Genomic DNA, 23,678 nt, shown 5'->3' with positions numbered 1-23,678 from the left:
CCCCCACCCTGTGTGTAGCTATCTATCTGTATGGTATCAAGTCACCCTGTGGGCTCCTGACCCCAATGTTGACTGGAAAGTCAGTACCATAGCAGCACTATGATGACAGCCAATAAAACCCCAAACACTGCATTAAAATGCTTTTAGTCTTCTAATGTACAATTTTGTAAAAAGGGATTAGTGTTCTTCCCGATCATCTGACCAAGGAGCCAGAAGTGGGAGCAAAGCGCTTGAAATACACCAGACAAATCTCTGCGGGCGAGTTGTGACTCCAGTCTCTGCCCTCCATGTCAAATTCCAGCCGGTTCCTGATCTCATTGGGTAACCCGTTTCGTCCAGCACCAGGTATTTCCCGCCCCCCCCGGCTTTAGCATCTGAGCTGACACTTATCCCGTGCACTGATCCTGGGATCCGTACTGTAAGTCGCTGTCCGCTCTTTGACTGGGTGTCTCTGTCTGTGTGGTTCTGGAAATACAAATTAAATTGTGGTCACAGCGTTGGTGTTGTTTGCGTCTTCTAAAGCCCTTGCTGGCTTTTCAGAGGGATCACTGTGTTTACGTGAGCCTGGAACAGAGGAGCGGGGATGCTGTTTCCGCCGCACGTCTGAAGTATGCCGGTCACGGGACGTCACCGGTTTGACTCCAGCAGGTCCGTCGAATGCACTCAGAAGGAGGTAGAAGTTGTGTACGCTCATTTCTATGGTAACAAGAAAACGTATAGCATGATGCTTAGGTGATGCTGGTGTCTTTGCCTGGATTGTAGTGTTATTGTTATGGTACAATGTATTGGTGCCCTCCCACTATACACACACACACACACACACACACACACACACACACACACACACACACACACACACACACACACGCACACACACACGCACAGACACACGCACAGACACACACACAGACACACACACACACACACACACAGTCTTATGGGTGCACAGGTATGTGTAATTGTACACATGCTACAGCTACACACATTAGTTTAACTTCACATTTAATTCAACGTTTTAACCATTTTGTCTTCAGCCTGATCGTTATTTTGGAGGGAAAAATGTTGACGGACAGTTCCCTTTAACACAGGTAGATCGAGGTCATAGGGCTCATGTCTGATTTTTATTTGCGACTTGATTCATTTAGCTGATGTTTAATTGCAATAGGGCGGATCAATTTTTGTTTCTATTTCATAGGTATGAACGACATTAAAATGACTCACTACTAGCGAGTCGTAATGGCCACTGTCTGACCTTTGACGCGACAAAAGGAGGGATGAGGTGAAAGAGTGAGGACAGGGATGGTAGTCTGCTCCCCCAGACTGACGACCGGGATGGATAAAGCTCACTAAGAGGGGATTTGGGTTAATAATGAGATGGAGCTCTGTGTGTAAGTGTGTAATTGTTAAGTGTGTGTGTGTGTGTGTGTGTGTGTGTGTGTGTGTGTGTGTGTGTGTGTGTGTGTGTGTGTGTGTGTGTGTGTGTGTGTGTGTGTGTGCGCGTGTGTGTGTCTTAGCTTCATAATGATTCTCAGGATGTGTTAGATTACGGTGCAGATTCGAGCTCGGCTTAAGCCTCAGTCTGCGGTGACAGAGTAAAGACAGAGTAAAGCTACATCATTCTGTTGAGATAATCAGCTTATAATTACTACGGTTTGTTTTTTTGTTTTTTTCTCATTTTCAGCTCAGGCATAGCTGCTTCCTGAGGGCGCGTTTGGGCCCAGATATGGCCCTCAAGGCAATTAAATCATGGAGGGTGCCTCTAGCCAGAGCTATTTTCTGTTGCCTGTTGCTCTTTCCACGGGCAGCCACAGGTGAATCATTTTACTTCATCTTAGTCTTACAAAGCTAACTGATTTGCATCTTGGTAAATTTTTCTCCCTGCACTCCAATTTCCTTTGCTTCCCCTGCATGTCAATGTGTGTTTGTGTGTGTGTGTGTGTGTGTGTGTGTGTGTGTGTGTGTTGATGTTCACGCAGCGATGTCCGGATGGGGCGGATGTTTGGACGGCCAGGACGTATTTGCGTCGGTGAGAGAGAACAGCCTGGCGGGAGAGCTCGTCACTGAGCTCTACACAGACGCCACGGGGGAAGGAATTCGCTGGAGTCTGACAGGAGAGGACGGGGACTGGTTCTTCCTGGACGGCTGGAACCTCCGGCTGAACACGTCCCCTGAAAAAGTCCTGGACAGAGAGGTGAAACCCATGAGGATACTGGACTGGTATTAACACATTTACAGCCAGTGACTGGTCTTCTAAGTGTTTGACTATACCTTCAACCCTGATCAGGCCACAGAACGGTCCATGTCACGGTTTGAGGTTCCTGGAGGAGTGCAGTTAGGCCGCAGTGACGGTGTTACCACTATGTTTAGACGCAGCTAATTGGGGTCGGACACTGTGGCCTATTACTTGGATTGAACTCAATCTCTTTGGCATGTCATCCTCTCCCCCACCGGCTGCCTGGTGTCATGGCAACCGTCGAGGAGTTGTTGCGGATTCAATTCCAAGTACACCCAAATTTGTCATACCTGCCGCATCCTCTCTCTCTCTCTCTCTCTCTCTCTCTCTCTCTCTCGCTCTCTCCCAGGTGCAGGGCGCCGTCCTGATGGCTGAGTTGTCATGTTATGAAGACGACATACTAATGGTAGTTAAGGATGACCGTCTCGCTTCTCTTACTTTCATTCCTCTTGCGGCCTCCGACAAGACTCACACTGGACGCTGTGTGTGTGTGTGTGTGTGTGTGTGTGTGTGTGTGTGTGTGTGTGTGTGTGTGCGCGCTTGGTGTTTCAGAGTGTGTACAGGATCATGGTCGAGGTTATCGATGAGAACGACAACCCACCTGTGTTTGCAGAGAACACCGTTCAGTCCGTCACTATCAGTGAGGTGGGAGTTTTACAAGATATCACACACACACACACACACACACACACACACACGCATCAGACCGGTGTAACACGCTCCCGCCCGGCGCAGTACATCCATCCACGCATGAAAAGTCTACGCGTGTGTACATGAACTGCCACATGTTCCTGTCTTCCTCCTGCATGTTCCTCCGTCTAGCTGACACCAGCAAATACAGTGGTATTCACCGTCCACGCAACGGATGCAGACAATGACAAAATCATATACTCTATCGACCAGACATCGGTAAGTTATCCCATTAACATCCGAAATAGATAAGATAGAAATAAAATAATAAAAACATATAAATAAATATATAAATATAAATAAAATAGAATAAAAAAGATAGAAATTTCAATTTCATTTTGTTTCGTGTGTGTGTGTGTGTGTGTGTGTGTGTGTGTGTGTGTGTGTGTGTTTGTGTTCTGCAGCCGGATGCGGGATACTTCAAAGTCGAGCTCCCGAACAGCGGGGAGGTGATGCTGTCGAAGCCCCTGGACTACGAGACCAAAGCCACGCTCACCGTCACTATTCACGCCTCGGTAAGGCCGCGGGAACTTCACTCTCCACCATCGCTACCGTTACGACGTCCACTTGGAGGAACGTGGCGCGCTTCCTCTCGTTCCAGGAGATGAGCACCGCGGAGCACTTCAACACCAGCACCGCCGTCACCGTCACGGTACTGGACGGCGACGACCAGTACCCCCAGTTCCTGCCCTGCACGCCGCTGTTCCGGGACCAGTCCGACCACATCTGCGTCAACCCGGTGTACGCGGTGAACGTCACGGAGGGGGAGGAGGTGCGTTGCCGAGCTCTTTACTTCTAGACGTATTTTTGCCGTTTTTTGCCTTCGTTTGTGGACCCTGTGGATTTTACTGTCGAACAATTTCTATGGCTCTGAATGTGTACTTTACTGATATTGGAGAGGCACTAATACATATTCCTGTTTGAGGCGATGTTTCAGAGGTGGTCTGCGTGTGTGTGTGTGTGTGTGTGTGTGTGTGTTTTATCGCAGGACATTATTTTGCATTTCTCCCCGGGTCCCATCCATGCTGTCGATGGAGACAAAGGACTCAGCTCCCCAGTCAGCTATGCCATTCTGCCAGGTAGCAAACAGTTCTACTCCCAACGACAAATACGACGTGCATCGACAGTGTAAGCCTTAGTGTTGTTTTTAACCACACCAGGAGACGCCGACGCCGACGGTCATTTCCTGATGGACAGACGGACGGGGGAAGTGAGGCTGGTGCAGGGGGTGAAGGACAGACTCGCAACGCCGACGCTGCGTCTGCAGATCATGGTGAGGCTCACGCACTCGACGCCAAGGTCAGCCATGAAAAAATAAAGTTGAAAAGAATGCTCATCTCGTGTCCGCGCGCCTCGCTCCGCCCGCCTCGCCAGGCTTACCAGGACGACGACCCCAGGAAGTACACCGTGGCCACGGCCCTGGTCCGCGTGCGCGCTCTGAACCGGTTCCCGCCGGAGTTTGACAGAGCTGAGTACTCGGGTTTCGCCACCGAGGACAAGAGCCCGGCGGCGCTGCTCAACACCTACGGCGGCAAGGCGCTGGTGCTACGCGTTCGGGACCGTGATTTTGCCGACGTACGCAACACCATGGACACACACACACACGCACACATCACACGTTTGACCTGGTGTGTATCTTATGTTTCCGTATTTCCGTTTTTTAAAAATGACCTCTGATTTTCAATCTCTCGGCAGGGAATCAACCCCACGATCCACTTAAGCTTTAGTCCGACTTCCAATAACACCGACTTCTACCGGGTCACACAGGAGGGGCTTGTTATTGCGAGGGCCGACCAGCTCAAGGGAAAACAGAGGCACATTCTTCAGGTGAGCTTCGGAGCGAGTGTTTTGTCCAGGGGACGTCCCGTCAGGGTGAAAGTCGTTGCTCCCAGATTGATGGCGGTGATTATGAGAGCGATGATGATGATGATGATGATGATGATGATGATGATGATGATCGCCACGAGGACGGTCATGATTGTTTTTTGGCGATGCCGCGCAGGTCGCCGCCGTCGACCAGGAGTCCGGTGACGCCGCCTACGCTTCTATAGTGGTGGAGATTCTGGACGAGGGACAAGCAAGTACGGAGATACGGGATGATGCAGTCACCAGGATGCAGGTGCACTCCATCTGGCTTTTGAGAGGCGTTCCTCACGTTTCTCAACGTTTGTGCGTCCCCAACCGCAGTCCCCCGCATTCCTCCGGGAGATGAGCGTCTGATCGGCTGCACCGTGGGCAAAGCGCTGGTTCTGTGCTTCCTGTTCATGTCGATGCTGGGATGCGTCATGATGGTGATGTCCTGGATGACGAGGACGCACAAGTGGAAGAAGGATCCGCTGGAGAGGGGCTGCGTGGCCCAGGGCAAACACCCCAACGTGGTCAGACGACAAGTCGTGTTTTGCTGATTTCAACAATTGCCATTTCAATATATAGCTTTTGAAGTGACAATATGCTTTGTGCTTTCTCCATTTATTCCTGCAGAGCTTAAGGTGGTTTCAACTGGTGAGTTATCAGTCTGCTACTTCCTCTTTCACTTTTCATTTATCCACAGACAGACAGACAGACAGACAGACAGACAGACAGATAGATAGATAGATAGATAGATAGATAGATAGATAGATAGATAGATAGATAGATAGATAGATGGATAGATAGATGCCAACCCTTTTCCCTGGTTGTTACTTTCCCTCCGCAGATGAGCCACCGTAACCCCATGCCGCAGATGGATGAGATACCCTTCAACGATGGGGAGCTGGGCACCTACAACGCTTCCTTCAGCCTCCAGGACAAGGCTGCCATCTACATCAACAAAGACCCGCCTCCCTGCCGAGGCCCCACTCCATGCAGCACGGTCGCCGCGCCCGACGCCAGCGTCGTCCCCATGGAGGCCGCGCGCGGCCCCGCGTGCCTCAACAACGGCGATTTGCCCATCAAGTGCGTCGCTAGTGCCCCCGTCATCCACCGGCCTGTTGTCACTGAAAGCCACTCGAAAATGCCTCCGAAGAAACCAGCCGCAGAGCCACCGCCCCGTACAGCCCCCGACGCCACGGAGCCCGCCAGCCCTCGCCCTGAGTCCGAACAGGGAGTTTCTAGCCCTTCTGAGCCGTCTCAAGCGAATGACCCTTTTGACCCTGTCGATCTCGACGACGAGCCCTCTTCCTGTCCCGCTTCTCCCACGGCCCTGGGGGGCGATCCTGCTTTTGCAGAGACGGACCCGCCCTATCACGCCCCTGGTTCCGGAACACCCCCAGAACCCTCGCCCTCCCATCAAGGGGCAGCGTCGCCCTCTCCAAAGCAGACCAGCACGCCCCCGCCCACCCCTGAGAACGCACCCTTAAAGGCCCGCTTGGTCCACCTGGACACCTCTCCCGCCTCCACACCTCCGAAAAGCCCAGAGAAAACATCCACGCTTCCATCCATCGACGCAGGGGACTCACGCTCCACCTCGCCGGACCAAGCCGGGGGGACGGACTCTGGCAGTCCGACGCAGCAGCGCGCGGCTTCCGCGCCCCCCGCGCCCCCCGCGCCCCCCGCGCCCCCCGCGAACTCGGGGAGCGCCCCGGGCGGCCCCAAGGAGGGGGAGGAGGGGGAGGAGGGGGGCGGCGGCTTTCCGGGACACGAAGACGCGGACAAGACCAGTGAGGGTGACGACGAACTAGAGCCTGACGAGGAGGAGCTGCTCAGGGTTCTTGCCCGTTTGCACCCGGTGTTTATCACCATCAGTAAGTGATGTCACTGTGATGGACGACAGTGGGGGAAGCGTGTGGCACACTGCCTCGAACAGGTGGAGCGATGGGATAGGGGCGAAACACTGCAATATGGCTCCGCTTTACTGTAGATACTGATGAAGAATCGGTGGTCACATTGGAAAAAGACGTACATGCAGCACGCACACACACACACACACACACACACAGTGTAAATATAAATCCAGAACACAATCACAATCAATATAGCAACACAAAACTGTTATTGGCCATTCATGGATGTGCAATAAGTGTAGGAAATAAATATATATTTTAATTAAATGCATTTTAAATGATACTCTAGATTAGGAAGAAACCTTTTGAAGCATATTTTCCGGAAGCTTAAACCGCGTATCATCATCCGACATTAAATCCAGATGTACTGTATCGTTTTAAAATGTTTACGATTCATACAGCGTAGTGTCATGTATGCCTGTTCTCTAAACAAGCTGCCTCAGTCTTTTGTTTTTTGAATGTTTGAGTAAAGTGGCATCTGGCTGAGACAACGTGTCATGACAGAAGTGATTCCGACCGAACTGAACTGGCCCTTGAAACTTACCGAAGCTAAATGCTGTTTGTGAGCGTCTGCGTGTGGATGTGCTTGTTCAATTAACGATAATAGGGTCTGACTGGGAGATCAGCTGTCAAACAGCGGCTGCTCGCTTCCTGAAGATTAACCCACATGCTTAAAGGAACTTTGAGAAAACACACTTACAGGAAGCTACGGTTACCTTTGTAGACATGTTCCTCTTGGAACAAGGCTATCGGTAAAAAACAGTAAACCCCCTAAACAACCCAAACAAGAGACCTAAACAAGATCCAAAGCAGAACTGAAGTTGTTTAGGACACCTGTCAGGTGTTGTGGGAAAATCGGCACGCATACTAATCAAACCATCTCAGCGTAAAGATCAGACGATGTTTGGCTTAGATGGAACCAACAAAGCCCCCCACCCCCCCAAAAAAAACTAAAACGGTATTTGTGCGATTGCAAGGCACTGCAATACCAGTGTCCATCCTTCCAGAAATGAAAATGAAATAAATAAATTTAAAGAAATTATATATTTTCTCATGTACATACAAAACCTCAGAATAAAGCAGGGGTCAATAATACGGCATTTTAAAATATCAGATGGAAATTGTATCAATTATGGAAGTAGTTTTTGCGTACCCTCTAAATACAGCTTCATATTACAACTGTAATATTATGTGATGTGTTAACTGACTAGTACTGTACACACATTACTCCAATTATTTTTCTTTTATTGAGACAAATTCTTCTCAATCCCAAAAACTGAACCTGATTGTTTGAGAGCTTACAAACTGCAGTCCAAAAACTTATTTACAGTAAAGTCACTAGTGAAAAAGCTTGCTGATGCATTGAATATGTAAAAACATCATAAACATTTTTGTATACCATAATTATTAACAGTGGTTATAAATGGTGATAGGGATAATAAAGGCAGTGATGAAACCTTTTAGACAAACTCCACAGACCTTCACTGGAGTAGGAAATGATGGAACCGGGAAAAGCGGAGAAAATGCTTACAAAGGGCATTTGTTTTGCTTGGCACATACAAAAATCAAAACCATCAAATCAGCAAACATGTGAAAAACAAAAACACTAAAAAGATGTTTTGAAAGTCAAAAAGTCAGCAATTTAGCAGTGCATCAGCCTCTCAGGCCCAACTGAGTTAATCAAGACTCCTTTAATTAACAGTACAGCATAATACGGTTTAGTAGAGAACAATCTGTTCAAATGGGACCAGAAAATTAACGGGAGGTTGCGTATTGCACTACTTTGAGCAGTCTTCATTGGTATTTGAATTTAATGTCACCCGTGACTTCCAGGCATGCTGGTCTATGTTTTCACATACCATGGTGAGACATTCTGAAAAAAAGTACTGGGAGACTCGAGGGAGTCTGGGTTTCAAAGAAAATGTCCAGACGGAAGAATAAATCTGAAAAACACAACACAAAAAAAAAAATATATATATATATCTTCATGGTCCAGTGCAAGTGGTCCAAAAAAGTACAAAACAAGCTATTGTGTTAATTGCAAGCCAAAAACATATTGTTCCAACGTGGCTTCCATTACATTGACATACTTAATAAAAAAAAACAGCTGTTGGCTGACATTATGACCTATGTACTGGTGGGAGCAGAGCAGTAGCGAGCCATGTATCCCAAACTTCTGCAACATTACTAAGAATGAGGACACATTGGTCAATGAGACACATTCAAGAAATCAAATAAGTTATTGTCCGTGGTGTAGTTAGGCTCAACTCCTCTGAGACACTCAGTCCATTGTAAGAGGAATGGGGGAGTGCTGGAGGTGAACACAAAGTCTTTTCGGGACAGCGAGACTAGAACTCGTCATGTCTGGCGAGGGCCTCTCCGAAATCGGTCGCCTGGCTGCCCACAAACAGGTCGTACTTGTCCACAATCTCTGCCCTGGTCAAACGGCCATCCTGCAAGAGGGAGAATAAGGTAGGTCAAGTGCCAACAGGTAAAGCACAAATTAAACATGAAAATTAGGGATACAAAGATTTATCGGCCAATATTAGTGTTGTTGACTGCCATCGGCATATCGGCAAATAAGATGCCATTCACCGATAGCAGTGGCTGATGTTTATCCAGTCTTTCCACACACATAGAGTTTACTTGGGCGGGCTGCCCAGGTATATTAACTGCCGCCAAAGTATATTTGGTGACACATTTTAGCATTTATCCGTCCGAGAGAACGACGCCCCCTGCAATTGATTGACTAGTGTACTCATGCTATGGTATTATGTAAAAAGGCGCGGGGCACGGCTCCCGGGAGCGCTCCAAGCAGGAAGTGATGCTGCGTTGTCCACGTGAACTCGGAAAACATCGGTATCAGCATCGGCTATATTGTCATTTGTATCGGCCTAGAATTTCACAATCCCTAAAGAAAACAGAACCACTGAAAGCCTTGACTAGTTTGTTAGGTATTCAAAGGAAAGGTTAGTCTGGCTCTGTTCTGTTAGTAGAAAGTTGCTAACCTACAGAATAACATGTTCTCTGAGCCAACTCTCTACAGGTGAATCCAGTGGTACCTGCATGGCTCAAAAAAAAAATAAATAAATAAAAAATAAAAAATGTCTGTTCCAGTTTCCTGCTCTCACCGCAGACTTAAGCAAAGGCCTGCTAGCTTGTCTTCTGAGCTGTTTATAAACTCTATCAAAACTATCATATCTCAGCGTGGAGGTCTAATTTTGAGCACACCTTCAGTCATGTTGTTGCTGCTGCTGCTAGGTCTTGGCAGAGGGAAGGGGAGACAAACTGTTATGCCTCTATGTGATTAATACGTTTCAGGCGGTAATCCGCAAGGTTATTTTGTTTAAAGAAACGAAAAACAAACAAACGAAAAAACACATTTGTCACTTTATTTAGCAGGCACTTCAGAAGAAACAGAAATGTTTATTTGCTGTGGAATTTCCCTCTAAACCTAGGAAAGGACCCCCCCCCCCTTTTTTTTTTTTTTTTTTTAAACACACACACACAAACTTACTTTGTCTGCATCAGACTCATAGACCAGGTGCTTTGCCTCGGCGTCTGCGTGGTCGTAGTCACTGGGCAGGATCCAGTCCCTGGTTTCGTCCTTGTCCATCTTCCCGTCTTTGTTTTTGTCCCTGAACTCGGTGAACTGCTCCCTCTCAGTCCTGACCCACTCAGGCTCCGCGGGATCTCCCTCCTGGTTGTACATGTCACCTACAGGAAAAGAGGATGGCACAGCATGACTCAACATCCAGAGAGACCTGGAGGAGAGCTCTCTCGAAAATACTCTCCCTTTCTAAGAAGTCTGCCCTATAATCGTCGGCTGCTCACGCCTACTTGGCGCACCTTTGTCCGGGAAAGAGGGCCCAGAAAATCGCTACGATAAAAACCATGAGAATATGCTGTTCTGAGAGAACTGACCTATGTACTCATCCAAGTCGATGAAGCCATCTCCATTTTTATCTATGTCTTCCATGGTTTCCTGCAGGATGGAGGGGGGCGGGGGGACACAGGGAAATTGAGAGGGGTGTAAAAGATGCAGAGTCAGGGACATCCTTCACTCTCATGTTTTTGTTCCTCACCAGCACTACAATATCTTTCATGTGGTCATACTCCTCAGGGTGAAGGAAGGCCGTGAACTCCTCCTTGTTGGCTTTCAGGTCAGAGTCATGGTCAGCCAATTTGAACCTCCTCTCGTCGCGGGCCATCATCTGTCTGTAGCTAAAGCCATCTTCGGGGTCGGGGTCATCTGCAGTTTGAAAGGTAGAAACTTGGTTGAGTTTGTGTACACTTCTATACGCGAACCCCTGTGCACACGCGTACGAAGTCAAATGCGTGAACCGAAGTGGCATGCGTACCGAGAATGTATCCGTATGTGGCGTTCTTATACTCCTCCCAGGACACCAGCCCGTCGCTGTCGAGGTCGTGGCTCTTCCACTGACGGTCAACATCGTCATAGATCCATCGCTTCTGAGCATGCTTGATCCACCTCTTCATCTCCTCCACAGACACAAAACCGTCTTTGTCCTCATCGATACGCTCTACCAACATACTGGGGGGGGACAAAAACAGAAAGCCTGGTATCAGTCTGAGTTGTTGTTTCACCTGGACAAAGTCAAAGACAAACAAAAAGACAGTCAAAATGCGGACATTACAAATGCACTGATGTGGTCTTTGTTTGAGGGGGGGAATAATTTATGAATAAGTGTACATTCATCAAACTAGTACAACGTATCTCCGTCACGGTTCAAATAGTATTTCGAAAATGTGCAAGCAATTAAAATACTGTAACTCTAGCAAATGTACAAACACAATACCCGAGCCTCTCCTTGCTCTCTTCCGGTGTGAGCTGGTCAAAGGTCTTTGACTCATCTTGTCCCAAAAAGGCTTCATGGTCGTAGTCAAAGTTATCAGAGTCGTCGTGCTCTTTGTTACTGAGAGGGTCGTCGAGGTGAACCCGGGTCTTTTTCTCTGTGGGTTTGCTGGTGGCGTAGACCACACAGAGGGCGAAACACATAACAAACGGCCGCAGCTCCATCTTTACGCGCCGACAATCTGTCAGGAACAAGTGGCAAATTGAGTCATTGACATACTGATACACAAGAACACGGTATTACTACTGCAATACACTGAGACACAGATGCATCCCAGTCGATCTGGGGATCAATGCCACGAAAATTCCAAGCGTCTGAATTTTATTCGGAAGAGTCACATGAATGTTTGACAGCTCAGCGTTTCCCCAGTTGCGGCGTTTGAATGCATGGAGCTCGTTCTGGAAAAGGACCCACCCCTGAATTCTGAGTGCATACAAATATCCATCCTTGTAAATTATGACTGGACCAACGCTTTATAACACGAGGACATTTCTATGTATTTATTTGGTCGCCAGAAAAAAAAAACCCCACAAACAACACATTTTCAGATCGGATCACTCCACTAGAATCTCATCTTTTGCCAACGTGTTTATGTTATACAGTTAGAAGAACCATTCTGGGGTTGTTGTTTTTTTTTAAAATGTATGCTGCTGTAATACAGTTTCGCTCCGGGGATGAGGCATGTACCTCTCCGTACGCAGCATCACCACCTGGCTTAAAATGTGCGTGCTCCACTTCTACCGAGGACGCTCGGACCCCTTTAACACCCTTTTAACGCCGTTTTAACACCATTTTAGCACCACAACCAGGTCCCACATTTCCGACATTGTTTTAATAGGAAACTAGCGAGGCTAATTGTGTGTGTGTGTGGGGGGGGGGGGTTCCCGTTATAAGCTACCTCCTCTACTGCGGTTCAACTCGTCCTGTGCCGGTACAACTTCCACTCCAACGGGGGATGACGGGATAATTCAAACTAACGACAGAGATAATTTACAAAAAAAAAAAAAAACCCAAACAAAACAAAACAAAAAAAAACCTCTTAATTTAAATAACGTTTGACCGACATATTCAAGTTTACTCACCGGTTTCTTCGTGAAGAATTTCCTCTCAACTAAGCCCCGCCCCGGACGCACACCCATTCGTTTCCGGCGGGGGGGGGGGGGCGCCCGCCAATCAGACGCCGTGGAAGTCGGTGCGATGTCGCGCGCGCATTGGTCCGTTTCGTGTGACGTCATTGGTTATTGGCCAAGAACCGCCACGTCCGCAGCGTCAACGACACCTCGGTGGCTCGTGAAGCCCCGTCGGTGTTGGACGAACAGATATCGTATGAACATTTTAGGTTTCGCAGCGAGGGGAAACAGGGTCGGATACCAGCAACTGAAGTACAGAAGTTGTTTATTTAAATTAAAAAAAACAAAACAAAAAAAAAAAACCCAAATGTGCGCAAGTTCTCCAGCATTCAGCCCAGTACTGACTTCACAAGCACCTCTGACCCGAGAAGTATCAGCAGTGCCAACTCGAAAGTCTGCTTTTGCAACTGATAATACAAGGGAAACATGTCGGCAGCACTGAATAAGGGATATCAAGTCATAAGCTCACGGAAAGCTCCCTTAGCCTTTTGTTTGGGGAAAGATATGGTGATATGGAGATATGGAGATGGCGTATGAAAAAGCTAAACAACTCAGCCTTAGGCAGTAGTAGAGCTACTGCCTTAACCAAAATAACTACATGATAAAAAATATACTTCAGGTAGATTTTTTTGATACTTTCTGAATACAACATTGAGCCTCAGAGAGAGCGATAGCGATCTATTCTTGAGTCCCTACATGCTTATTTCCCAACTATGTTGTAATATAACCACAACATAGTCTTGGTTTCCAGTAAAACCCATGGAGTTATCAACCTCACAAACACCAGAGTTGGTTCTTTTCATGGTCAGGCATGAACAACGTTAGCAAAGCGTATGTGTCAGCCCAATGCTGTGCCATCCCCATCTGCCTCGTTCGTCTGTTGTCCTTCTGCTTCCGCTTGGCGACTAGAAGCCTCTGCGCCTTGGCTTTTGTCAGAGGACATTTCCTTCTGTCCAGTGCTTTGACAATCTCCTGAAAGGGACAAACACAGCGACAAACTCAAACATTCGACCGCTAAACAAACTTTTGGCCAAGACTTTTCTGCACACAGAAAAAGCAATGTTCTCCTAAAGTTTAACCATGTTAATAATTGGAATTAATTCTGCATTGTGCTAAATTCTGTATCTACCTGTAGGAGGGTTGAAATTAATACAGTTGAAATTAGAAACACCTTAGAGCTTTAATAAGGCTTTATTGGTGTGATATGATTTTTTTGGTTTGAATGGCATGTGGTGACCCTTAAACACTTTGTATTCAACTTAAATTTAGAATATCCTGAACGCCCCCCCCCCCCCCCCCCCACACACACACACACTATGATTAATGATCTGTGATTAATGATTATTTATCTTAATGACTACCTGTACTGGTTTCACCATCTTTCTTCTCAGTCAGGAAGATCCTCTGCATCTTCAGTCTCTTCACAGTGTTACACATGTACTTCAGCTCTGGACTATCACTTGTGTCTTCTGCGGGCGGATATAGACATTGTGAATTAGTAAAAAAAAAACAAAAAAAAACAGTCCATTAAAAAGTTAAAATAGGGGACAAAAAAAGAAACAAAACACAAAGTAAAGATAGATGTTACACAAAACTTACCATTTGATGGTCCCTCCTCAAACAGCACACAAGTGCCTAAAGCATCTGTTAAGGAATACAGGTAGAAATAGGAAAATCAGTAAAAAACAAAGACTAAAACAGGGGTTTAAGAAAGGTCAGTCACCTTCCATTCAACATAATCAGTACAAATAATCTGCATGTATGAAATTATTATTAAATGTTTAATATATTATCTCCAGAACACACTTTGCAGTATAATTATATATTATCATTAGTGGTACTACCATTATTACAATAAGTGCTATTACCTTTATTATAACTGTTATTATTACAGTAATGCCACATTTTTCTGTGATATACTAACTACACTAATACAACATGGCTATACACATATTCACTATAACAGCCTATTACCAATACTATAATTTCATAATACTGCTACACATTGCTTCTGTATACAGGTACTCCTCACTTAATGACCGAGTTACGTTCCTCGGACCAGGTCTTTAAGCGAATCGGTCGATAAGCGAGGACCCGTCTTATTTCACAGTAAGGGGACGTGGCGATTGCGAACGCTAGTGTAGTGAACAGTGACAGACTGCGGGAACGAGACTGATAACGGCGATGAGATGAGACGTATACAGTGTATATACTGTATAAGGTGATGCGCGATGAGATGCTTGACGCCGAGACGCCGCGGTATTGTAAGCAGCGTCAGAGAACTGGTCGTAAGTCCGAAACGGTCGTTAAATAGGTAGGTCGTTAAGTGAGGAGTATCTGTGCTATTCGTTCTTCCCTTTAGTGTGCCACCTGCCCATATTGGGCTCATTGGTAAGCACAGCGCTACTCCCTGTTACATTGGTTGACATGTGTTGTTTCAATCTTTTATTTATAACACCCTATTTACCTTCATACTCCCCTACAAATACGTATTGTCCAATTTGCATCATGGGCTTCTCGCTGTCAATGTCCTGCGGGGACAGATGGTGGCCCAGAGAGATCACAATTAATACTAATGCAATCGAGTACTTTGACAAGATCTCTCGCAGATGGCAAAGACATTAAAAATACCAGTATTTTGCATGTGCCGCGGCTCTTTGACAGAAAATCATTGTCGATGACACCGGAGAGCTCCACCACGACCAGCTGCTCCTGGGAAACAAACAACGGGCAACCCGAGTGAGCGAATTCACCTTAACTAGTAACTTCGGTGTTTAAACTGTTTAAACTGAGCCTGCATTGTGCTTAATCACGCTACAACAAATATCGGCAAACGCCATACCTCCTCATCCCATTCGTCGCTCGCCATGGGCAAAATTCTAAATTCAAGTGGAGAAAAGCAACATCATTTTTTCTCGCCTATAAAATCACAGGACTGTCCACCATAACTTAAGAGATTGACGGACTGCATCCAAACAAAGCGTGCTATTTCCGGTCCGCTAATACCGGTGTCCGGTAGGGAACCAACGGCCGAACGTAAACAGTTCCGCTTGAATAACAAGAGTCACCTCGAGATGGCGTTATTGCTCAATGCAATTACATTCCAAGGCATTTATTGGAATAGGAAACATACTGTACATACAATTGGAAAACCAAAAATGAAGAATAAAACCCTAATATTAAAACGTAAAAAAATGAACATTATTTAAAAATTATAATAAAGATGTGGAGATGCGGAACCTAAATGTGATGTGGAAAATGTAAGCGTTGCTGTTAAAGATATATGTACAGATATGTGAAGAATAAGATAGACTAAAGATAAAACATTTTAGAAAAAAAGATGAGAAAGACCTTTACAATAAATTGAAGATAACCTCAAATAAATCCAGGAAAATCCAGCCATATCTAAGTTAAGGCGAACCATACCTGGGGGACCCGTGTTTTATTCCTCTAACTTGAATACCTCAAAATACAACCTCTGTAAAATGGATCCATCTCATCCTTCTCCTCCGTTCCTGTTTGTTCTTCTTAAGATACAAACAAGATGAGTGGATCTGAAGGCTACAGCCACCCCAACCCACTCATCTACATCAAGCAGGAATGCTCATCATATTCTTCTGAGGTAGGGGCCATAGCTCAGGTGATGAGATGAGATGAAATAAGACAATCCCTTTCAGTGAATAATCCCATAGGGAAATATTATCTGGCAGGGCCTGTGGAAAAAAACACCAAACAACAGAAGCTAAAAACCTCTAAATAACCGAATCAAACTAAACAAAAATGAAAGCAGTCTCACAAATGGTCAGAGCAATTGAAACCGTTTGAAAAATCTAAAATCAAAGAAATCAAAGAGCTCAGGGCAAATTTGTGTTAGAATGCGTAACACTTTAAAAGATGACATGGGTGAACGGATGAAGGACATTTTACTATCCCTTTCTCCACAGACCGATGGCATTTTGTTGTTTATTTAGATGGTTTTGTTATAGAGTGTGAAGTCTTGAGTGGACATATGTGGTTTCATTCCTTGATCTTGGCTTCTCGACATAATTCCCTACTCCAACCAGTGTAAGATAAATACATTTCTTTTCAATGTTTAGATATTGTATGTGTATAACACACACACACAAAAGATTATACTATATACATGCATTATATGTACACCAGAAAATCCTCTAAGCATCCTCATATTCAGTCATGTTTGGTCCTCTGAACAGCAGACTTATTGACTGTGTGAACCCAGTGAACGACAACGCAGAGAGACACGCTTTGATCTCCTTCTCTTTGTTTTACTTCTGTGTGATGATGAGTCAAATTGGCAGCTGGAAAAATCATTGACATGAAGGAATTGTCTGATGATAGATAAAAGAAGATACACAGTATATACTAGATGGATAGATAGATAGATAGATAGATAGATAGATAGATAGATAGATAGATAGATAGATAGATAGATAGATAGAATATACAAATTTAAATGACATAAACATAAAAAACAACATAAAATAGTGTAGCTTAGCTGTATATATTTAAAAAAACAGAAGTAAGAAGTATATACTATTATGAATATTAGAATACTTAATATGCATGAAAAAAGAGAACATATTTGGTTGGTTAGTGCTGGAAAATGGCTTTAGAAAGGAGGTAACCATTTCCGTTTCTTTCAGTGTGGGTTTTGAAATGTATAGTATAGGTATAATACTATAAAAAATGTATATTTAATTGAGGTTAACAAACAATTTCCTCTTCTATGAAAAATAAATACCAATAGAAGTGCTCTGTGAGCATCAGCAGATACCTGTGGTTGCACCGGGCCGCTGCCAAATGAAGAGGTGTGTTAGTGTGTGAAAGTGAAACCTTGCAGTGCTGAAAAAAGAACGTACGCTGTGTCAATATTCCTTTTGCAATATGTATGTATGTATTCATATGCAAATAAGGGTGCGACACAGCATTTTTGAGACGAAAAATAATAATAAAAAAAAAAATATGGGGGTACAAATCCCCCACCCCCACATTTCATCTATCTCTGGACCATGGTGGGGTTGTCATGTCGACTAACCCACAAGTTACTATGACAACGGCTCAAGGGGAAGCACTTGCTAGGGAGGTTATTGCCTCCTTGGGGACAGAGGAGGGACAGCGGGAATGTCAGCAAAGACTAAGAGAGAGGGACTTGAAGACACAAAAGAGGGTAGATGAAGAGAGAGGTCAACTTGGAGTAGCTGGATGAGTTGTGTGCGTGTTTATATCTATATGTGTGTTGTTCTTTCTTTGAGTGTGTGTATGTGTGTGTGTGTGTGTGTGTGTGTGTGTGTGTGTGTGTGTGTGTGTGTGTGTGTGTGTGTGTGTGTGTGTGTGTGTGTGTGTGTGTGTGCGTGTGTGTGAATAATTACAAAAGATACATGCATAGGAAGAACTCAGAAAGTTCTAGCACCCCACTAGAGATTCAGCTAAGAGACGAGGAAGTTTTGTACACTCCAGACAGGGCCTCCGCATTTCCTGTATGTGATATATTACAGTCCCTGCTCAATGTCATACCCTGGGGCAGAACAGGGGAGGGGGCAAGGGAGGTAGCGACATTAAGGGCACTCCAAGGTGTCATATGGGTCCCCTGCTACCCCGACATTTTGTCATATAAATGTCATAAAGACAAGTTTTGGAAGCGGGGAGCTTTGGCCCCCCTTCTGCCTGGGGGGGGGGGGGGGGGGGGGGGGGTAGCGCACTGGTTAATTGCCCCATTAGCAGTGACAGGGTAAATTGGTGGAGGGGCTAACTATATATTACAGTGAAAACAACAACCCCTGGCATACACCTAAGGGCATGGTAAATATGTTGCATGTTACAGCGTCTGTATATGTGTTTATAAGAGCGAGCGGGAGAGAGAGAAAAGAAAGAAAAAGAAAGTGTGAGATGGTGACATTTGCATTTACATGCTGCACTTGATGTGAGCAAAGTAAAACCCTGTTACCTGCGTATAACCCCTGTTTTTCCATTTTATTTTTGCTGTTCAAATGCACATACATTTTACTGGAGAATTGAACCATACACGTGTGTTTCTTTGAATTATCTATCTATATGTTGATATCAATAACAAGAGTTATGCCCCCCCCCTCTATATATATATATATAGTATATATATATATACTCTCTATATACTCTCTGTATCTACACACAAACTGTAGATATACACACGGACACACACACACACACACACAAACGCATGTCTGTTTGTACTGTCTTAAGATATTCCTGGTGCTTGATTATTGTAAAGGGTTATTTGTTGTGCTAAAATATTTTCACGAGGTGACTTGATGCAGAATTATTAAAAAACTGATATAATAAATATAGATCATATGGATATAGAAGATATACAATCAATGACGTACGCGAGCTTACACACGCACACACACACACGAAAACCATTACATATTTTTCTCTTTTGTATTATTAATTTCAATTGTTTGTATGCGTGTCTGTCATTTTTAAATTCAGACTACGATCAACCACAGTCTAAACAACCAGATAAAGTGATGAATAGATAAATATTATGGGAATAAAATGGAACCATTAAAAAAAAACAATCGTTTTTAGATATTCCTATGTAGGTTTTTTTTTTTTTTTTAGGACGGAACACATTCTGATTTATTTAATTTCCCGTTTTTGTAAATGTACTAAACCTAATCACAGCAAGTCATTTATTTGTTAATAATAATAATAATAATAATTTACCGTAATTTCCCCTCAATTTCTTGGATATGTCTGACTGAAGATTTAAAGATTGAAGATACTAATCAATAAATGTATCTTTAAATACGCATCCCTGAACGTGGGTCTGCATTTGAAATTAGATGAAAAGATGAACACCTTTTCTACACACAGGTTAGTTGCTATTGTTGAAGTAGATCAAATGACGGACAAATAGGACTCGCGTTTACGAGAACAGGTTACACGGTCACACGCACGGACACACACACACACACACAGACAGACAGACAGACAGACAGACAGACAGACAGACAGACAGACAGACACACACACACACACACACACATTTGGATACGTCTTCCAACTTTAATCTTGTTATCGTGAATGTCGCCGATAATGAACTGACGTTTTATGCGCATTGGGTGTCCATAAAACAATTACATATACACACAAAAAATTGCGAGAAAAATCCAAAATGGGTACAAAAAAACTAAATAAATTATTTCCTCTACACCTTCCTCCCTATTGAAAGAAAAAGAAAAACATATGAGCATAACGTTTCCTAGACGTGACAAGGCCAAACTATTGATAGGCCAATTGATGGATAATAACTAGCGAATAAAGCAATACTCATGTCATCAAATAACAAGGCAAAAAGCAAAAGACGCAAACCAAAACCAATCCAAATACAAAAGCCAAGACAAAAAGGGCAACTGAGGCCGAGAACAGCTTGGACAACAGGGCCTGCTGGAGCAAACGGCAGCGGTTTCATCTTAAAAATAGGTGCAGTTCCCCCCTCTGAAATAAGGACATGGACAGATTGCACATCCAGCAAGAAATCCACAATAGAATTATCATAACAATAGGAGGGGACGGAGGAGGAAAACACCCCAAAGGACCATCCTAATGTCGCCTGTGATGACAAACACTGCAAAGAGCACACCGTGAATTGTATTATACGTTGCTTTATAAGAAATAAATGACATTTCCATTGCCTGAGCGGATCTTTCCGCGCGCTATTTCAATATATGTTTTTTACTCGAAAGCATTAAGTCCGCTTTTAAAAGAGTTATTAACATTTAGTCTATGGTTAAAAAAAATAATATATATATATATATTTATATACATTTACCAATAACGAAAGAATAAACAATAAACTACCACACTTAAATGACACTTAAATATTTGGGCTCCGATAATGAAAGCCAAATAAAACACCGCTATAATTTAGGTACATTGACTTGAATTCGATCTATTTTTCCTTGCAAAACAATAGGAATCGTCCCGGTGATTATTCGGCACAGACACTTTTTAAATATTTTAGTCTCGTTTTTTTTTTTTTTGTTAATCTCCATTCTCTCTCTCTCTCTCCCTCCCTCCCTCCCTCCCTCTCTCTCCCCCTCTCTCTCTCTCTCTCTCCCCGCTCCTCCCGCACGTCTCTCTCCCATCCTCTCTCTCTCTCTCTCTCTCTCTCTCTCTCTCCCTCCCTCCCTACCCCTCTCTCTCTCTCCCTCCCTCTCCCTCTCCCTCCCCCTCTCCCTCTCTCTCTCCCTCCCTCCCTCTCTCTCTCTCTATCGCCCTCCCTCTTCTTCTCTCGCGGAATCCTATTGATCCAAACGGGCTAATTAGCGGCTGCTGCGCAATGACGCGCATGCGCAGTGCGGCCACCTCAGCCATTTTTTTTTTCCCCCTTCCTCTCTCTCTCTCTCTTCCCCTTTTCCTCCTCCCGAAAGGAAAACTAATTAGCAGGAATAAAGAGCCAAGTGTTTCCCCCCCCCCCCCCACCCCTCCACCCCCTCGGTGATCAGAACTCATTCTACCTCTGGAGCTGCGCACACCCCTCCGTCCACGCAGTCTGTTTACTACCGGCATGCGTGTAGCTTTAATTAATAAACACTAACTTGGACCCCGCCGCCGCCGCCGCCACCTCTCTTTCTCGCTCTCTCGCCCACGTCTCCGCTTCGGTGGTGGTGGTGGTGGTGGAGAGAGAGAGAGAGAGAGAGAGAAAAAAAAACAAAAACAAACAAAAAAAAACAACCCCCCCCCCCACGCGTCGGATCTCGCTCGAGTGGGAATGAGTGGGATCCACGCGCGGCTCGCTTTCTGGATTACAACCCGTTCATCGCACGGAGCCTGTCACCGGAGCCGCGGCGGAGATGTAAGTCTTGCGTTTGTTTGTTTACAACGTTGGGCTTCGGAGAGGAGAGGAGAGGCGAGGGGAGGGAGGGAGTTTGGTGGTGGTGGTGGTGGGTGGGGGGGTCGCGACCGGCGGCGGGGCGGCTTTTGCCAGCGCGACACCCCCGCGCCGTTGTGTTTAGTTCACCTGTTACCGAGACGTCGCCTGCCTCCTGCCTCAAGATCTGCGTTTTTCGTTTCCGTCAACAAAGACCCGAAAGTAGTCCACGGTGTCGCTTGACATACTGAGGAAAATGTCCTGGCAGCGTTAAATGCTGATCCAAGTCACCCAGTAGTTCAAAATATCTTCATAATCGAATAATAATAATAGTAATAAAACAGCTTAACGCTATTTACCTTGTGGCGGATGCACATTTCCTTGTTTATACATTATACTCCACGCGGCTTTCCGAATTGTAACTGCCTACTCTGTGTCCATTTCCCCATTACGATCATTTCTTTCTTTCCTCTTTCTCCTCGCTCCTCCTTTCTATTCCAGCCACACGAGCACGCGCGCGCGCACGGTTGCACACACACACACACACACACACACACACACACACACACACACACACACACACACACACATCAAGTCAAGTCATATTTATATGCATATGTATTTTGAGAAAATCCTCTTAGCATCCTCAGACTCAATAGACTAAAATGTTTGGTTCTGTGAATAGACTGATTGAAACACACACACACACACACACACACACACACACCAAGTGAGGTCATACGTTTATGTATTGGGAGAAAATCTTCTATGCATCCTCATATCATCACACCCTAGTATCGGCTCAGTCATGTTTGGTCCTGTGAATTATCGACTGGATGACACACCCACACACACACACACGCAACCTGTGATGTTTGCAGAAAAATAATAATTCATTTTTAGGGGGCACTTTGGTGTTTATGTTTCCAAACATTCAGAGTTTCAGGGTAATAGAACATATCCGGGTGCCTGTTGCAGGTAGATCTATAGATGTGTTCCCTGACAACTGATAAGCTGACATTGTGAGGATCACAATGCTTGCACGGGGGCAGGATGTACTTGCATTAGCGCACACACACACACACACACACACACACACACACACACACTGTTAAGTGATGGTTTCCCGCACTTGTGATCGATAGGGAGCCTGGAATGCTTGTATAAATAGTTACATTGCCAATAGACCCGAGGTATTGATCGCAGTATAAATGAAAATCTTTATCAGATTAGAGGCGGATTTTTGTCTGGTGGCAGGCGGGGAGGCGTGCAGACAAACGGACGGCCGTGCTCTTAGGCGTGGAAGGCGGGCTCAGCTCCTCGGCCCCCAGCGGGCAGGACAGTGGACAGCTGCAGTGGCCAAGGGTCCGTGGCCTGTGACATAAACACAGTACATTAAAGCACCATCAGAGTGCCGATATGAGCCATATATCTCAGAGCTGCAGAGAGGGAGGAGGGGGCGGGTTACAGGAAAAAATGAGAGAGAAAGAAGGGGGGTAGTGAAGCAGAAAAGAGGGGTGGTGGTGGTGCTGGTGGTGGTGGTGGGGAGGGAGGAGGGGGGGCGTAAGGAGAAGGTGAAAGGGTACATTAAGGTCTTTCCTTGATTAAAAAAGGGGTCAGTAATGAGATTGTCTGCCTCAGAGAGAGAGAGAGAATGAGTGGTATCCTTCTAATCTGCCACGCATCAATCAGACAAGAGGCAGAAAAGGAGATGACGGGCTCAGTTAATTTTGGGAAGCTATTGTGATGAAGCCATATTGCCTCGGTCCGGAAGCGATCGCGTTATACCCAAAGCGCGCCATCTTTTAGTATCCATTTTCATCATTCACCCGAATTACAAAATAAAAAAAAGATGAAATAACGTATGATTATATTTCACAGCCTTGTCTCCAGCAAACCTTATATTCAAACACTATTATAGTAAAGACCTCCATTATATGCTTTTTAGAAATTTCCTGAAAAGATGAAACGCTATGATACTATTCATATTATTAAGAATAATAGCATAGGCCTGCCATTACTCTCTACCGTCAACCATCAACTCATTGTTGTTTCATACAGTGTTTTTTTTCCCTTCTTCTTTTCTGCATGCATTTTCATACGTTTATGGGC

At 45.1% G+C, this 23,678-nt stretch overlaps 3 protein-coding genes across 5 annotated transcripts; 1 reads left to right on the top strand and 2 right to left on the bottom strand.

The window, feature by feature from the left end:
* Positions 1–1,978: 1,978 nt before the first annotated feature.
* LOC307231964 (uncharacterized protein) lies at positions 1,979–6,653 on the top strand (the record flags this gene model as incomplete). The annotated part of the gene is made up of 14 exons (XM_080002841.1): positions 1,979–2,191; positions 2,583–2,639; positions 2,786–2,878; positions 3,056–3,142; positions 3,328–3,438; positions 3,525–3,695; positions 3,912–4,002; positions 4,084–4,196; positions 4,298–4,498; positions 4,619–4,750; positions 4,926–5,004; positions 5,111–5,301; positions 5,405–5,425; positions 5,619–6,653. The coding sequence occupies 14 exons, from the start codon at positions 1,979–1,981 to the stop codon at positions 6,651–6,653; spliced, it is 2,595 nt and encodes an 864-aa protein (XP_079858967.1).
* Positions 6,654–7,709: 1,056 nt separating this feature from the next.
* On the bottom strand, positions 7,710–12,687 carry calub (calumenin b). Of its 2 annotated transcripts, XM_080002722.1 has the most exons (8): positions 12,644–12,662; positions 12,460–12,534; positions 11,505–11,742; positions 11,046–11,239; positions 10,770–10,936; positions 10,609–10,669; positions 10,202–10,401; positions 7,710–9,137 (listed from the first exon to the last, which is right to left on the bottom strand). In XM_080002722.1, the coding sequence occupies exons 3-8, from the start codon at positions 11,723–11,725 to the stop codon at positions 9,033–9,035; spliced, it is 948 nt and encodes a 315-aa protein (XP_079858848.1). In that variant the 5' UTR covers positions 11,726–11,742; positions 12,460–12,534; positions 12,644–12,662; the 3' UTR covers positions 7,710–9,032. The 2 variants fall into 2 exon arrangements, with proteins under 2 accessions (XP_079858848.1, XP_079858847.1); XM_080002721.1 differs by lacking the exon at positions 12,460–12,534 and having other exon boundaries at positions 12,644–12,687.
* A 252-nt stretch (positions 12,688–12,939) lies between these two features.
* gtf3c6 (general transcription factor IIIC, polypeptide 6, alpha) lies at positions 12,940–22,029 on the bottom strand. 2 transcript variants are annotated; one of them, XM_080002745.1, is made up of 7 exons: positions 21,926–22,007; positions 15,534–15,570; positions 15,323–15,403; positions 15,159–15,222; positions 14,291–14,335; positions 14,053–14,160; positions 12,940–13,663 (listed from the first exon to the last, which is right to left on the bottom strand). In XM_080002745.1, the coding sequence occupies exons 2-7, from the start codon at positions 15,558–15,560 to the stop codon at positions 13,530–13,532; spliced, it is 459 nt and encodes a 152-aa protein (XP_079858871.1). In that variant the 5' UTR covers positions 15,561–15,570; positions 21,926–22,007; the 3' UTR covers positions 12,940–13,529. The 2 variants fall into 2 exon arrangements, with proteins under 2 accessions (XP_079858871.1, XP_079858872.1); XM_080002746.1 differs by lacking the exon at positions 15,534–15,570 and having other exon boundaries at positions 21,926–22,029.
* Between the last annotated feature and the right edge of the window lie 1,649 nt (positions 22,030–23,678).

This window comes from Zeus faber (genome assembly GCF_960531495.2).
Source record: "Zeus faber genome assembly, chromosome: 6".
Classification (NCBI taxonomy): Eukaryota; Metazoa; Chordata; class Actinopteri; order Zeiformes; family Zeidae; genus Zeus; species Zeus faber.
The sequence above is the reverse complement of the archived record's forward strand: the minus strand, read 5'-3'. Positions and strand labels throughout refer to the sequence as shown.

Coding starts and splice junctions, on each gene's coding strand:
- gtf3c6 (XM_080002745.1), bottom strand. CDS start 15,560: ATGGCGAGCGACGAATGGGATGAGGAG. Junction 14,161..14,290: donor TGAGGAGGGACCATCAAATG/GTAAGTTTTGTG, acceptor ATCCGCCCGCAG/AAGACACAAGTGATAGTCCA. Junction 13,664..14,052: donor AGATGGTGAAACCAGTACAG/GTAGTCATTAAG, acceptor TGTCCCTTTCAG/GAGATTGTCAAAGCACTGGA.
- calub (XM_080002721.1), bottom strand. CDS start 11,725: ATGGAGCTGCGGCCGTTTGTTATGTGTTTCGCCCTCTGTGTGGTCTAC. Junction 10,937..11,045: donor CACATACGGATACATTCTCG/GTACGCATGCCA, acceptor TTCAAACTGCAG/ATGACCCCGACCCCGAAGAT. Junction 9,138..10,201: donor ATGAGTCTGATGCAGACAAA/GTAAGTTTGTGT, acceptor TCCCTCTTGCAG/GATGGCCGTTTGACCAGGGC.